General features: G+C 47.0%; 1 protein-coding gene across 7 annotated transcripts in view; it reads right to left on the bottom strand.

Annotated features, from left to right (window-relative positions):
• The window catches only part of SOX6 (SRY-box transcription factor 6), a 461372-nt gene that overhangs the window by 64989 nt on the left and 379207 nt on the right, over nucleotides 1–17176 (bottom strand). For all 7 annotated transcript variants that reach the window (XM_066583692.1, XM_066583696.1, XM_066583695.1 and 4 more), the window contains exon 10: nucleotides 10926–11005. In XM_066583692.1, coding sequence (XP_066439789.1) covers nucleotides 10926–11005 — 80 coding nt within the window. The remainder of the gene's footprint in view (nucleotides 1–10925; nucleotides 11006–17176) is intronic.

Raw genomic sequence — 17176 nt, 5'->3', positions numbered from 1 at the left:
GGAGGGGAGGAGGTGAGCTGTGACTTTTGCGAATGGTGGCTGTGTTATCTATATATAGGTGTCTCCTCTCAGTGTAATCCTGCCTGTGCAGGGAGAGGAGGAGGTGAGCTATGACTATTGTGAATGGTGTCTCCTGTGTTATCAATATGTAGGTGTCTCCTCTCAGTGTAATCCTGTCTGGCGGGGATGGGAGGAGGTGAGCTGTGTCAGACTATTATTAGGCCTAGTGGTCAGTGTGCTGGGAGGGGAGGAGGTGAGCTCTGTCAGACTATTATTAGGCCTAGTAGTCAGTGTGCAGGGAGGGGAGGAGGTGAGCTGTGTCAGACTATTATTAGGCCTAGTGGTCAGTGTGCAGGGAGGGGAGGAGGGGAGCTGTGTCAGACTATTATTAGGCCTAGTGGTCAGTGTGCAAGGAGGGGAGGAGGGGAGCTGTGTCAGACAACTATTAGGCCTAGTGGTCAGTGTGTAGGGAGGGGAGCTGTGTCAGACTATTATTAGGCCTAGTGGTAAAAGTGCAGGGACGGGAGGAGGGAAGCTGTGTCAGACTATTATTAGCCCTAGTGGTCAGTGTGCAGGGAGGGGAGTAGGTGAGCTGTGTCAGACTATTATTAGGCCTAGTGGTCAGTGTGTAGGGAGGGGAGGAGGGGAGCTTTGTCACACTATTAATAGGCCTAGTGGTTAGTGTGCAGGGAGGAGAGAAGGTGAGCTGTGTCAGACTATTAATAGGCCTAGTGGTCAGTATGCATGGAGGGGAGTTGTGTCAGACTATTTTAAGGCCTAGTGGTCAGTGTGCAGGGAGGGGAGGAGGTGAGCTGTGTCAGACTATTAATAGGCTTAGTGGTCAGTGTGCAGGTAGGGGAGCAGGGGAGCTGTGTCAGACTATTATTAGGCCTAGTGGTCAGTGTGCAGGGAGGGGAGGAGGGGAGCTGTGTCAGACTATTAAATAGGCCTAGTGGTCAGTATGCATGGAGGGGAGTTGTGTCAGACTATTATTAGGCCTAGTGGTCAGTATGCAGGGGGGGGGGGGAAGAGGTGAGCTGTGTCAGACTATTAATAGGCCTAGTGGTCAGTGTGCAGGGAGGGGAGGAGGTGAGCTGTGTCAGACTATTAATAGGCCTAGTGGTCAGTGTGCAGGGAGGGGAGGAGGTGAGCTGTGTCAGACTATTATTAGGCCTAGTGGTCAGTGTGCAGGGAGGGGAGGAGGGAAGCTGTGTCAGACTATTATTAGGCCTAGTGGTCAGTGTGCAGGGAGGGGAGGAGGTGAGCTGTGTCAGACTATTAATAGCACTAGTGGTCAGTGTGCAGGGAGGGGAGGAGGTGAGCTGTGTCAGACTATTAATAGGCCTAGTGGTCAGTGTGCAGGGAGGGGAGAAGTTGAGCTGTGTCAGACTATTAATAGGCCTAGTGGTCAGTGTGCAGGGAGGGGAGCGGTGTCAGACTAATATTAGGCCTAGTGGTCAGTGTGCAGGGAGGGGAGGAGGGGAGCTGTATCAGACTATTTTTAGCCCTAGTGGTCAGTGTGTAGGGAGGGGAGGAGGTGAGCTGTGTCAGACTATTATTAGGCCTAGTGGTCAGTGTGCAGGTAGGGGAGCAGGGGAGCTGTGTCAGACTATTATTAGGCCTAGTGGTCAGTGTGCAGGGAGGGGAGGAGGTGAGCTGTGTCAGACTATTATTAGAACTAGTGGTCAGTGTGCAGGGAGGGGAGGAGGTGAGCTGTGTCAGACCTTCATTAGGCCTAGTGGTCAGTGTGCAGGGAGAGGAGGTAAGCTGTGTCAGACTTTTATGAGGCCTAGTGGTCAGTGTGCAGGGAGGGGAGGAGGGGAGCTGTGTCAGACTTTTATTAGGCCTAGTGGTCAGTGTGCAGGGAAGGGATGAGGTGAGCTGTGTCAGACCTTCATTAGGCCTAGTGGTCAGTGTGCAGGGAAGGGATGAGATGCGCTGTGTCAGACGTTTATTAGGCCTAGTGGTCAGTGTGCAGGGAGGGGAGGAGGGAAGCTGTGTCAGACTTTTATTAGGCCTAGTGGTCAGTGTGCAGGGAGGGGAGGAGGGAAGCTGTGTCAGACTTTTATTAGGCCTAGTGGTCAGTGTGCAGGGAATGGATGAGGTAAGCTGTGTCAGGCTTTTATTAGGCCTAGTGGTCAGTATGCAGGGAGGGGAGGATGGGAGCTGTGTCAGACTTTTATTAGGCCTAGTGGTCAGTGTGCAGGGAGGGGAGGAGATGAACTGTGACAGACTTTTAATAGACCTAGTGGTCAGTGTGCAGGGAAGGGAGCTGTCTCAGACTATTATTAGGCCTAGTGGTGAGTGTGCAGGGAAGGGATGAGGTGAGCTGTGTCAGACTTTTATTAGGCCTAGTGGTCAGTGTGCAGGGAGGGGAGGAGGGAAGCTGTGTCAGACTTTTATTAGGCCTAGTGGTCAGTGTGCAGGGAATGGATGAGGTAAGCTGTGTCAGGCTTTTATTAGGCCTAGTGGTCAGTATGCAGGGAGGGGAGGATGGGAGCTGTGTCAGACTTTTATTAGGCCTAGTGGTCAGTGTGCAGGGAGGGGAGGAGATGAACTGTGACAGACTTTTAATAGACCTAGTGGTCAGTGTGCAGGGAAGGGAGCTGTCTCAGACTATTATTAGGCCTAGTGGTGAGTGTGCAGGGAAGGGATGAGGTGAGCTGTGTCAGACTTTTATTAGGCCTAGTGGTCAGTGTGCAGGGAGGGGAGGAGGTGAGCTGTGTCAGACTATTATTAGGCCTAGTGGTCAGTGTGCTGGGAGGGGAGGAGGTGAGCTATGTCAGACTATTATTAGGCCTAGTGGTCAGTCTGCAGGGAGGGGAGGAGGTGAGCTGTGTCAGACTATTATTAGGCCTAGTGGTCTGTGTGCAGGGAGGGGAGGAAGTGAGCTGTGTCAGACTATTATTAGGCCTAGTGGTCAGTGTAAGAGCTGCAGGATTTTAAGAATGTTTTATAATTATAAAGTGGTATCGAAAATAAAAAAAATTACCAAAAATGCCTAAAGATGTGTTAATTATAAAAACCGGATTCATACAAGCAGTGGTCTCCAAATGAGCCCTTTCTTCTCTAGCTGTGGTTATCCCCTCCTTGCCGACAGTCCTAGATGTGCGATCCCACCTCCTTGACAAACTGTACTAGGATAACAGGAGATGTGCAGCTCTGGATGGAACTAGATTAGAATAGCACTCGTGTGTCGTACGGGATAGCACTTGTACAGGATAGCACTCGTATGTCGTACAGGATAGCACTGGTGTGTCGTACGGGATAGCACTTGTACAGGATAGCACTGGTGTGTCGTACGGGATAGCACTTGTACAGGATAGCACTGGTGTGTCGTACGGGATAGCACTTGTACAGGATAGCACTGGTGTGTCGTACGGGATAGCACTTGTACAGGATAGCACTGGTGTGTCGTACGGGATAGCACTCGTATGTCGTACAGGATAGCACTCGTGTGTCGTACGGGATAGCACTTGTACAGGATAGCACTCGTGTGTCGTACGGGATAGCACTCGTGTGTCGTACAGGATAGCACTCGTGTGTCGTACGGGATAGCACTTGTACGGGATAGCACTCGTGTGTTGTACGGGATAGCACTCGTGTGTCGTACAGGATAGCACTCGTGTGTCGTACGGGATAGCACTCGTGTGTCGTACGGGATAGCACTCGTATGTCGTACAGGATAGCACTCGTGTGTCGCACAGGATAGCACTCGTGTGTCGTACGGGATAGCACTCGTGTGTCGTACAGGATAGCACTCGTATGTCGTACAGGATAGCACTCGTATGTCGTACAGGATAGCACTCGTGTGTCGTACAGGATAGCACTCGTATGTCGTACAGGATAGCACTCGTGTGTCGTACGGGATAGCACTCGTGTTTCGTACAGGATAGCACTCGTGTGTCGTACAGGATAGCACTCGTGTGTCGTACAGGATAGCACTTGTACAGGATAGCACTCGTGTGTCGCACAGGATAGCACTCGTATGTCGTACAGGATAGCACTCGTATGTCGTACAGGAGAGCACTCGTATGTCGTACAGGATAGCACTCGTATGTCGTACAGGATAGCACTCGTATGTCGTACAGGATAGCACTTGTGTGTTGTACAGGATAGCACTCGTGTGTCGCACAGGATAGCACTCGTGTGTCGTACGGGATAGCACTCGTGTGTCATACGGGATAGCACTCGTGTGTCATACGGGATAGCACTCGTGTGTCGTACAGGATAGCACTCGTGTGTCGTACAGGATAGCACTTGTACGGGATAGCACTCGTGTGTCGTACGGGATAGCACTCGTGTGTCGTACGGGATAGCACTCGTATGTCGTACGGGATAGCACTCGTGTGTCGTACGGGATAGCACTCGTGTGTCGCACAGGATAGCACTCGTGTGTCGCACAGGATAGCACTCGTGTGTCGCACAGGATAGCACTCGTGTGTCGCACAGGATAGCACTCGTGTGTCGTACGGGATAGCACTCGTGTGTCGTACGGGATAGCACTCGTATGTCGTACGGGATAGCACTCGTGTGTCGTACGGGATAGCACTCGTATGTCGTACAGGATAGCACTCGTGTGTCGCACAGGATAGCACTCGTGTGTCGCACAGGATAGCACTCGTGTGTCGCACAGGATAGCACTCGTGTGTCGTACGGGATAGCACTCGTGTGTCGCACAGGATAGCACTCGTATGTCGTACAGGATAGCACTTGTGTGTCGTACAGGATAGCACTCGTGTGTCGCACAGGATAGCACTCGTGTGTCGCACAGGATAGCACTCGTGTGTCGTACGGGATAGCACTCGTATGACGTACAGGATAGCACTCGTGTGTCGTACGGGATAGCACTCGTGTGTCGTACGGGATAGCACTCGTGTCATACTAGTTCCTGTTACTTCCGGCAGTCTTTGTTCCTTAGTTGTCTTAATAACATTAGTGGCACTTTAGGCGTAAGGGCTAAAGTGCCTTATCCACGCTAACTCCTGCAGGCTCAGCTATAAGTAGGGTTCTCCGTCCTCGAGGTGGTCATCCGTCAGCTTGCGGACCCCACTAACAGCACGCAGGCGCCGGTCCAATCAATGTAATGGAGTCACTATGAGTCTGTATCACACTAGATAGGATTAGATACAACGACACAGTAGCACACAAGACAGGATTAGATAAAGCGCCTCAGCATCACACTACATAGGATTAGATACAGCGGCTCAGCTTCACACTAGACAGGATTAGATACAGCAGCTCAGCATCACACTACATAGGATTAGATACAGCGGCTCAGCATCACACTAGATAGGATTAGATACAACGACACTGTAGCACACAAGACCGGATTAGATAAAGCGCCTCAGCATCACACTACACAGGATTAGATACAGCGGCTCAGCATCATACAACATAGGATTAGATACAGCGGCTCAGCATCACACTACACAGGATTAGATTCTATGGCTCAGTATCACACTAAATAGGATTAGATACAGAGTTGCAGCATCACACTAGATAGGATTAGATACAGCGGCTGAGCATCACACTACATAGGATTAGATACAGCTCATCAGCATCATACTAGATAGGTTTACATACAGCGTCTCAGCATCACACTAGACAGGATTAGATACAGCGACTCAATATCACACTACATTGGATTAAATACAGCGGTTCAGCATCACACTAGACAGGATTAGATACAGCAGCTCAGCATCACACTAGATAGGATTAGATACAGCAGCTCAGCATCACACTAGATAGGATTAGATACAGCAGCTCAGCATCACACTAGATAGGATTAGATACAGCGGCTCAGCATCACACTACATAGGATTAGATACAGCAGCTCAGAATCACACTAGATAGGATTAGATACAGCAGCTCAGAATCACACTAGATAGGATTAGATACAGCAGCTCAGAATCACACTAGATAGGATTAGATACAGCAGCTCAGCATCACACTAGATAGGATTAGATACAGCAGCTCAGCATCACACTAGATAGGATTAGATACAGCAGCTCAGCATCACACTAGATAGGATTAGATACAGCGGCTCAGCATCCCACTAGACAGGATTAGATACAGCAGCTCAGCATAACACTACATAGGATTAGATACAGCAGCTCAGAATCACACTACATAGGATTAGATACAGCAGCTCAGTATCACACTAGATAGGATTAGATACAGCAGCTCAGCATCACACTAGATAGAATTAGATACAGCGGCTCAGCATCACACTAGACAGGATTAGATACAGCGGCTCAGCATCACACTAGACAGGATTAGATACAGCAATTCACCATCTTACAACATAGGATTAGATACAGCTGCTCCGCATCACACTAGGTAGGATTAGATACAGCGGCTCAGTATCACACCAGACAGGATTAGATAGAGTTGCTCAGTATCATACAACATAGGATTAAATACAGCAGATCAGTATCACACTACATAGGATTAGATACAGCGGCTCAGCATCATACTAGATAGGATTACATACAGCGGCTCAGCATCACACTAGATAGGATTAGATACAGCGACTCAGTATCATACAACATAGGATTAGATACAGCGGCTCAAAATCACACTAGATAGGATAAGATACAGCGGCTCAGCATCATACAACATAGGATTAGATACAGCAGCTCAGCATCACACTAGATAAGATTAGATACAGCGGCTCAGTATCACACTAGATAGGATTAGATACAGCAGCTCAGCATAACACTAGATAGGATTAGATACAGCAGCTTAGTATCATACAACATAGGATTAGATACATCAGCTCAGCATCATACAACATACGATTAGATACAGTGGCTCAGTATCACAATAGATAAGATTGGATACAGCGGCTCAGCATCACAATAGATAGGATTAGATACAGCGGCTCAGCATCACAATAGATAGGATTAGATACAGCAGCTCAACATCATACAACATAGGATTAGATACAGCGGCTCAGTATCACACTAGATAGGATTAGATACAGTGGCTCAGAATCACACTAGATAGGATTAGATACAGCAGCTCAGTATCACACTAGTCAGGATAAGATAAAGTGGCTCAGTATCATACAACATAGGATTAGATACAGTGGCACAGCATCATACAAGATAGGATTAGGTACAGCGGCTCAGTATCATACTAGATAGGATTAGATACAGCGTCTCAGCATCATACAACATAGGATTAGATACAGCGGCTCAGTATCACACTAGTCAGGATTAGATACAGTGGCTCAGTATCACACTAGATAAGATTAGATACAGCGACTCAGCATCATACAACATAGGATTAGATACAGTGACTCAGTATCATACTAGATAGGATTAGATACAGCGACTCAGCATCATACAACATAGGATTAGATACAGCGGCTCAGCATCACACTAGACAGGATTAGATATAGCAACTCAGCATCTTACAACATAGTATTAGATACAGCAGCTCCGCATCACACTAGATAGGATTAGATACAGTGGCTCAGTATCACACTAGATAAGATTAAATACAGAGACTCAGCATCATACAACATAGGATTAGATACAGCGACTCAGCATCATACAACATAGGATTAGATACAGCGGCTCAGCATCATACTAGATAGGATTAGATACAGCAGCTCAGCATAACACTAGATAGGATTAGATACAGCAGTTTAGTATCATACAACATAGGATTAGATACATCAGCTCAGCATCATTCAACATACGATTAGATACAGTGGCTCAGTATCACAATAGATAAGATTGGATACAGCGGCTCAGCATCACAATAGATAGGATTAGATACAGCGGCTCAACATCATACAACAGATAGGATTAGATACAGTGACTCAGTATCACACTAGATAGGATTAGATACAGAGACTCAGTATCATACAACATAGGATTAGATACAGTGGCTCAGTATCATACAACATAGGATTAGATACAGCGGCTCAGTATCATACTAGATAGGATTAGATACAGCGGCTCAGAATCACACTAGATAGGATTAGATACAGCAGCTCAGTATCACACTAGTCAGGATTAGATAAAGCGGCTCAGTATCATACAACATAGGATTAGATACAGCGGCTCAGCATCATACAACATAGGATTAGATACAGAGGCACAGCATCATACTAGATAGGATTAGATACAGCAACTCAGCATCTTACAACATAGTATTAAATACAGCAGCTCCGCATCACACCAGATAGGATTAGATACAGCGTCTCAGCATCACACTAGATAGAATTAGATACAGCGTCTCAACATCATACAACATAGGATTAGATACAGTGACTCAGTATCACACTAGATAGGATTAGATACAGCGGCTCAGAATCATACAACATAGGATTAGATATAGTGACTCAGTATCACACTAGATAGGATTAGATACAGCGGCTCAGAATCACACTAGACTGGATTAGATACAGCGGCTCAGTATCATACAACATAGGATTGGATACAGTGGCTAAGCATCATACAGCATAGGATTAGATGCAGCGGCTCAGTATCACACTAGATAGGATTAGATACAGCGGCTCAGTATCACACTAGATAGGATTAGGTACAGCGGCTCAGTATCACACTAGATAAGATTAGGTACAGCAGCTCAGCATCACACTAGATAGGATTAGATACAGCAGCTCAGCATCACACTAGACAGGATTTGATACAGCGGCTCAGCATCACACTAGACAGGATTAGATACAGCGTCTCAACATCATACAACATAGGATTAGATACAGTGACTCAGCATCACACTAGATAGGATTAGATACAGAGACTCAGTATCATACAACATAGGATTAGATACAGTGACTCTGTATCTCACTAGATAGGATTAGATACAGCGACTTAGAACCACAGTAGACTGGATTAGATACACCGGCTCAGTATCATACAACATAGGATTAGATACAGCGGCTCAGTATCATACTACATAGGATTAGATACAGCAGCTCAGTATCATACTACATAGGATTAGATACAGCAGCTCAGTATCATACTACATAGGATTGGATACAGCGACTCAGTATCATACAACATAGGACTAGATACAGCGGCTCAGCATTACACTAGATAGGATTAGATGCAGCGGCTCAGTATCACACTAGATAGGATTAGATACAGCGGCTCAGTATCACACTAGATAGGATTAGGTACAGCGGCTCAGTATCACACTAGATAAGATTAGGTACAGCAGCTCAGCATCACACTAGATAGGATTAGATACAGCAGCTCAGCATCACACTAGACAGGATTTGCTACAGCGGCTCAGCATCACACTAGATAGGATTTGATACAGCGGCTCAGCATCACACTAGACAGGATTTGCTACAGCGGCTCAGCATCACACTAGATAGGATTAGATACAGCGTCTCAACATCATACAACATAGGATTAGATACAGTGACTCAGCATCACACTAGATAGGATTAGATACAGAGACTCAGTATCATACAACATAGGATTAGATACAGCGACTTAGAACCACAGTAGACTGGATTAGATACACCGGCTCAGTATCATACAACATAGGATTAGAGAAAGCGGCTCAGTATCATACTACATAGGATTAGATACAGCAGCTCAGTATCATACAACATAGGACTAGATACAGCGGCTCAGCATTACACAAGATAGGCTTAGAAACAGCGACTCAGACAGGATTAGATACAGCGACTCAGTATTATACAACATAGGATTAGATACAGTGGCTCAGCATCACACTAGTTAGGATTAGATACAGCAGCTCAGCATCACACTAGATAGGCTTAGATACAGCGTCTCAACATCATACAACATAGGATTAGATACAGTGACTCAGCATCACGCTAGATAGGATTAGATACAGAGACTTAGTATCATACAATATAGGATTAGATACAGCGGCTCAGCATCACAATAAATAGGATTAGATACAGTGGCTCAGTATCACACTAGACAAGATTAGATACAGCGGCTCAGTATCACACTAGACAGGATTAGATACAGCTGCTCAGCATCACACTAGACAAGATTAGATACAGCGGCTCAGTATCACACTAGACAGGATTAGATACAGCGGCTCAGCATTACACTAGACAGGATTAGATACAGCGGCTCAGCATCACACTGGATAGTAATATTTTCTGTTGCGGAGAAGCCAAAGTACATTAGAAATAACTATTTCCGTTTTTCCTAGTGAAAGCTGTCAGTTCGCTGCCATCCCGTTATGCAGACTGCGCTGTTTATTCTCTTAAAGGGCACCTGTCACCTTTTATCTGACCGCACCGTCTAAACAGAGATGAAATGAGAATTCTTAAAGCGTCCCACTTGCCTTCCGTGCGGCGGGCATGCCATCAGGCGTGTGCGCAGATTCCCCCATGACTACTGCACACGTGTTGGGGACGTTATAAAGGGCTGCGCAGGTGGTCCGGCCGCCCCCTCCATCCACATACAGCACCGGACCGATAAGTGAGCATTACAGCGGCGTGCTCGCCGCACGGAGGGGAGGATACTTTAGGATGGCAGACTTCATCTCTGTTTAGACCGTGCGGTCAGATAAAGGGTGACGGGTGCCCTTTAAGAGAACAAATAGCGCGGTCTGCATAACGGGATCGAAGCAAACTTTTCCTTTGTTTCTGCTTTTTTGAAAATCCACTGAAATCAGAAAAGATCGTTTTCTGTTTTAATTCAGTTTTTTGGCTTTAAAAACAGCACAGAGAGACTGACGGCGTAACGTGAGCGGGCGCCCGCGATCAGCAGCCCGTCTCACCAGCGACAGGATGATACAGGGGCTGTAGCGTTCTGCAGCGCTCCATTGTACAAGACCGATCTTAACCTGGCTTTACCCAGAGGCACTTGTTTAGGATTACAATCCCAGAGCGGCAGTGAGTACTGACACATGCACATCAGTGTAGGGCTGGCATTTGGCGTAGGTCCACATACCTGGAGCTGTAACGGGCTGAGTCCAGAGGCGGCGGCAGCTGCCATCGACGATGGAATGAACTGCACTGGGTAGTTATCACCTGTCGGGAAGAACAATGGAAGCAGGTCAGACACAGTACAAGCCACACAGCTGCACAGACAACGGCAGCGGGCACAGTGGGCACCAGACGTCGTGTGATCCAACCGCGCGCCAGCTGAAGACGTGGCCCCCCGGCCACTGCGACACGTACGGCAACAGGCCTGCTGATCACCCATCTTTCCCAGGTTCCTGACTGTCAGATCTGCAATCCCTTACGCCCGGACAGTTACAGCCGGAGCGGGATGGGTGGTGGCGGCCATACTGCTCGTCACCCAGCTTTCCCAGGACAGAAGAGGATGTGGCAATATTGAGTCTTCCCAGGGCTACATTATTACATCTACGAGCTCCCCCCTCCCGCCGCTGCGTGCGCAGCTCTCCTAATGACGGAGCTGCTTGGTGTAAACCCGTCACCCCGCTCGTCCATCCGCCGGCACTACAGTAGACTGTTAAACCAACCATAAATAGGAAAGTCATTAGCAGAAGCCGTAACAATGTATCAGCCTCGTAGACGCGCGTGGTAATTGTATCAGAGTGCCGCGGGCGTATCTCACACACGGGAGCACGCAGCAAGAACACAATCACACGCGTACTTGCCGACGTGTGTGCGTAATATGTCCAGATAGCGCATGCTGACGGCTTTTTTGCGCGCTGAGAGGCGCAACTGAAAGTGAATGTGAGATCAGCACGGCGTCTGTCACGTGCGGCATCCGAAGGCCAAAGCAGACACCATAAAACCTTCAGACCCTTCCCAGGATTCAGTCCCACCGCGTCTGCGCCATCTTATGTGTGTATATATAACTCTGCTTCTTCGCATCTATCCCTCTAAGCCGGCGGACGACCCCTCACAGCTCCGGAGGCCGCGGGAACATCAGGGCTATTCGATGGCCATTGCAAGGTCTCATCTCCAGGATGACTTGGTGTCTCGTACAGCAAACAATCACATCCTGCTCTACCGAATAACAGGGTACCAAACCTGCAGCGCACGTCACCTGGTGTGCGGTGAGAGGGCGGGCGCTCACGGGCAGCGCCGGGCACCGTTACACGGGCGTCTCATCAATTACTAATGAGAAGAAAGCAGAGACCAACAAACGCTCTGCTGCAATGTCACCAGCACCTGTAAAGCAGAACAGCGAGTGCAGCTCTGGAGTATAATACCGGATAAGTAATGTATATACACAGTGACTCCACCAGCAGAATAGTGAGTGCAGCTCTGGAGTATAATACAGGATGTAACTCAGGGTCAGTACAGGATAAGTAATGTATGTACACAGTGACTTCACCAGCAGAATAGTGAGTGCAGCTCTGGATTATAATACAGGATGTAACTCAGGATCAGTACAGGATAAGTAATGTATGTACACAGTGACTCCACCAGCAGAATAGTGAGTGCAGCTCTGGGGTATAATACAGGATGTAACTCAGGATCAGTACAGGATAAGTGATGTATGTACACAGTGACTCTACCAGCAGAATAGTGAGTGCAGCTCTGGGGTATAATACAGGATGTAACTCAGGATCAGTACAGGATAAGTAATGTATGTACACAGTGACTACCAGCAGAATAGTGAGTGCAGCTCTGGAGGATAATACAGCTAATAACTCAGGATCAGTACAGGATAAGTAATATATGTACACAGTGACTCCAGCAGCAGAATAGTGAGTGCAGCTCTGGTGTATAATATGGAATGTAACTCAGGATCAGTACAGGATAAGTAATGTATGTACACAGTGACTCCACCAGCAGAATAGTGAGTGCAGCTCTGGAGTATAATATGGAATGTAACTCAGGATCAGTACAGGATAAGTAATGTATGTACACAGTGACTCCACCAGCAGAATAGTGAGTGCAGCTCTGGAGTATAATACAGCTAATAACTCAGGATCAGTACAGGATAAGTAATGTATGTACACAGTGACTCCACCAGCAGAATAGTGAGTGCAGCTCTCTCTGGGGTATAATGCAGGATGTAACTCAGGGTCAGTACAGGATAAGTAATGTATGTACACAGTGACTCCAGCAGAATAGTGAGTGCAGCTCTGGATTACAACAGCCCCGTGGCACTGCAATACTGTGCATTATGTGTGCATCATGCTCCAGGTGTGTAATTACACGTTTAGAATGCAGGATGGCACCTCCAAGGTGGATCTGTTTCCAAGAGAGTATATATGTTCTTAATTCAGAGGGCAGTAAACCCGTGAAGTGAATGTGGGACATAACTGGTGGGGGGATCTTCTATGACTGATAACAAGGCACTTTATGTGTTTTCTGCACAATACGCCACATTTGCCGCTCAGAATGAAGGGAGGTCACAGCGCACAGATTAACGCATTAAGTCTGTGTGGGTAACAATGCGGAAAGTAAGACTTCACCCCCCATGAGGGACACCCAGCCAAGTCCCCATCAATGTTAAGTTAAAGAGGTCCCTTCCTAATGGCGGCAGCCGCGTTGCATTCGGCCTATAATACCTCATCAGACCATCGAGCACAGTATGTGCGGCGCTCAGTCCACTAACAATTGGCTTCTGATTGCATATGCCGATCTGCTACAATGGCTGCACTAGCGCTATATTGTGCCGGACTCACACCGCGCAATATCCAGAACACCCGGCTTATTGCCCTCCTTCCATGTGGTTGATTTTGATTTGCAGACGATTTGTTTTTTTCCTCCTGGACACAAATCTGCGGCCTCCATATCGACGTTTTATTTATTCCCCGCGCCGGATCTAGATCGGAATGTGGGTTAAATAACGCTTCCTTCACCTCCTGTGTTCGGCGATGGCGGGAGACGCGGCTGAATTAATGATGCTTTAAAGAGGAAGAAAATAATCATTTAAAGGAGCAGCGGGAACTATTTTAGGTAGGATGCCCCCTCGCAGGCCATGAATTATTCATCCCGCCTTTGTCTCTGGTGTCTCCCCCCACAACAGATTTATACAGGATTTACTGCGCAATAAACACCCTTCTGTTTACAAGCATCGCATGTTATAGCGTCACTTTACAGACTGGCAGCCATGCTGGATTCAGGAAGAGATCTTATTGGTCATGACAAGGATGGGTCACTTACATACTACAGATACTGGGGGGACACAGAAGATAAAGGGGTGGAGATATGCCCGGTATGACGAGTGGAGATATGCACGGTATGGCGGGGTGCAGGTGTGCACAGTATGACGAGGTGGAGATGTGCGCGGTATGGCGGAGTGGAGATGTGCACGGTATGGCAAGTAGAGATGTGCGCGGTATGGCGGAGTGGAGATGTGCACGGTATGGCAAGTAGAGATGTGCACGGTATGGCGGGGTGCAGATGGACACGGTATGGCGGGGTGGAGATGTGTAAGGTATGTGTAAATATGGTGGTATTTATAGAGAAGGGGCGGAGCATAGCCTTATTATATGTGTGTAATATGGTGGTATTTATAGAGAAGGGGCAGAGCATAGCCTTATCACATGTGTGGAATATGGTGGTAGTTATAGAGAAGGGGCGGAGCATAGCCTTATTATATGTGTAGAATACGGTAGTATTTATAGAGAAGGGGCGGAGCAAAGTCCTATAATATGTGTGAAATATGGTGGTAGTTATAGAGAAGGGGCGGAGCATAGCCTTATTATATGTATGGAATATGGTGGTATTTATAGAGAAGGTGCAGAGCATAGCCTTATTATATGTGTGGAATATGGTGGTAATTATAGAAAAGGGGCGGAGCATAGCCTTATTATATGTGTGGAATATGGTGGTAGTTATAGAGAAGGGGCGGAGCATAGCCTTATCATATGTGTGGAATATGGTGGTAATTATAGAGAAGGGGTGGAGCATAGCCTTATCATATGTGTGGAATATGTAGGTAGTTATAGAAAATGGGCGGAGCATAGCCATATTATATGTGTGGAATATGGTGGTAGTTATAGAGAAGGGGCGGAGCATTGCCTTATCATATGCGTGGAATATGGTGGTAGTTATAGAGAAGGGGCGGAGCATTGCCTTATCATGTGTGGAATATGGTGGTATTTATAGAGAAGGGTCGGAGCATAGTCTTATCATATGTGTGGAATATGGTGGTAGTTATAGAAAAGGGGCGGAGCATAGCCTTATTATATGTGTGGAATATGGTGGTAATTATAGAGAAGGGGTGGAGCATTGCCTTATCATATGCGTGGAATATGGTGGTAGTTATAGAGAAGGGGCGGAGTATAGTCCTATCATATGTGTGGAATATGGTGGTAGACATAGAGAAGGGGCGGAGCATAGCCTTAGCATATGTGTGGAATACGGTGGTAGTTATAGAGAAGGGGCGGGGCATAGACTTATCATATGTGTGGAATATGGTGGTAGTTATAGTGACGGGGCGGAGCATTGCCTTATCATATGCGTGAAATATGGTGCTAATTATAGAGAAGGGGCGGAGCATAGCCTTATATATGTGGAATATGGTGGTATTTGTAGACAAGGGGTGGAGCATAGTCCTATCATATGTGTGGAATGCGGTGGTAGTTATAGAGAAGGGGCGGAGCATAGTCCTATCATATGTGTGGAATATGGTGCTAGTTATAGAGAAGGAGCGGAGCATAGTCCTATCATATGTGTGGAATATGCTGGTAATTATAGAGAAGGGGCGGAGCATAGCCTTATCACATGTGTGAAATATGGTGGTAGTTATAGAGAAGGGGCGGAGTATAGTCCTATCATATGTGTGGAATATGGTGGTAGTTATAGAAAAGGGGCTGAGCATAGCCTTATCATATTTGTGGAATATGGTCGTAGTAATAGAGAAGGGGCGGAGCATAGTCCTATCATATTTGTGAAATATGGTGGTAGTTATAGAGAAGGGGCGGAGCATAGTCCTATCATATGTGTGGAATATGGTGGTAGTTATAGAGAAGGGGCGGAGCATAGCCTTATCATATGTGTGGAATATGGTGGTAGTTATAGAGAAGGGGCGGAGCATTGCCTTATCATATGCGCAAAATATGGTGCTAGTTATAGAGAAGGGGCAGAGCATAGCCTTATCATATGTGTGGAATATGGTGCTAGTTATAGAGAAGGGGCAGAGTATAGTCCTATCATATGTGTGGAATATGGTGCTAGTTATAGAGAAGGGGCGGAGCATAGCCTTAGCATATGTGTGGAATATGGTGGTAGTTATAGAGAAGGGGCGGAGCATAGTCCTATATTATGTGTGAAATATGGTGATAGTTATAGAGAAGGGGCGGAGCATAGCCTTATCATATGTGTGGAATATGGTGGTAGTTATAGAGAAGGGGCGGAGCATAGTCCTATAAAATGCATGGAATATAGTGCTAGTTGTAGAGAAGGGGCGGAGTATAGTCCTATCATATGTGTGGAATATGGTGGAAGTTATAGAGAAGGGGCGGAGCATAGTCCTATCATATGTGTGGAATATGGTGCTAGTTATAGAGAAGGGGCGGAGCATAGCCTTATCATATGTGTGGAATATGGTGCTAGTTATAGAGAAGGGGCAGAGCCCGTTATTATATGAGCAAGAGCAGAATACTTGTAGAGAAGGGCAATGTGCGATCACATGCAGACCAGGTGAACAAGGTTAATGGAGGAGCGGATTACCAGTAATGATCGTTATTTCCAGGCCTCTGGCAGCCATCTTGTATCGCCCCTGAGGTCTTTGTTACTTTCCAAAGTTCACAAACTCCTAGTTTGTCATTTGCTTCATTAGAATTTTTCTTTCACAATCTGGCCATGTGGGGGCGCTGTTCCTTCAGGGCATCCTCCTTGTAAGTGACAGTGAAGCGTCTGGCTGCACATTAATGGCGCGCTCAGCGATAGGACATCTCTCCCTTTGTACATGAACTGAGATGACTGAATATTCATTGTTTCATCCTGTCCAAATACTTGAGAAGGAATGAGCCTTATTCACGGAGCGTGTCCCGACCCGCCAGCGATGTCTGCCAAACAATGCGCAAAACTTACATAACCCACCTGTCAATTCCCATTGTGATAGCAGAGCCGTAAGATCGCACTCTCCCTCTCCAGAAGTGTCGCTCTCCTCGTACTGATAGGATCACGCTCCCCGTCTATAGGTGTCGCTCTCCTCGTACTGATAGGATCACGCTCCCCGTCTATAGGTGTCGCTCTCCTCGTACTGATAGGATCACGCTCCCCGTCTATAGGTGTCGCTCTCCTCGTACTGATAGGATCACG

This window comes from Eleutherodactylus coqui, chromosome 11 (genome assembly GCF_035609145.1).
Source record: "Eleutherodactylus coqui strain aEleCoq1 chromosome 11, aEleCoq1.hap1, whole genome shotgun sequence".
Classification (NCBI taxonomy): Eukaryota; Metazoa; Chordata; class Amphibia; order Anura; family Eleutherodactylidae; genus Eleutherodactylus; species Eleutherodactylus coqui.
This window is presented reverse-complemented; position numbering and strand designations above follow the sequence as displayed.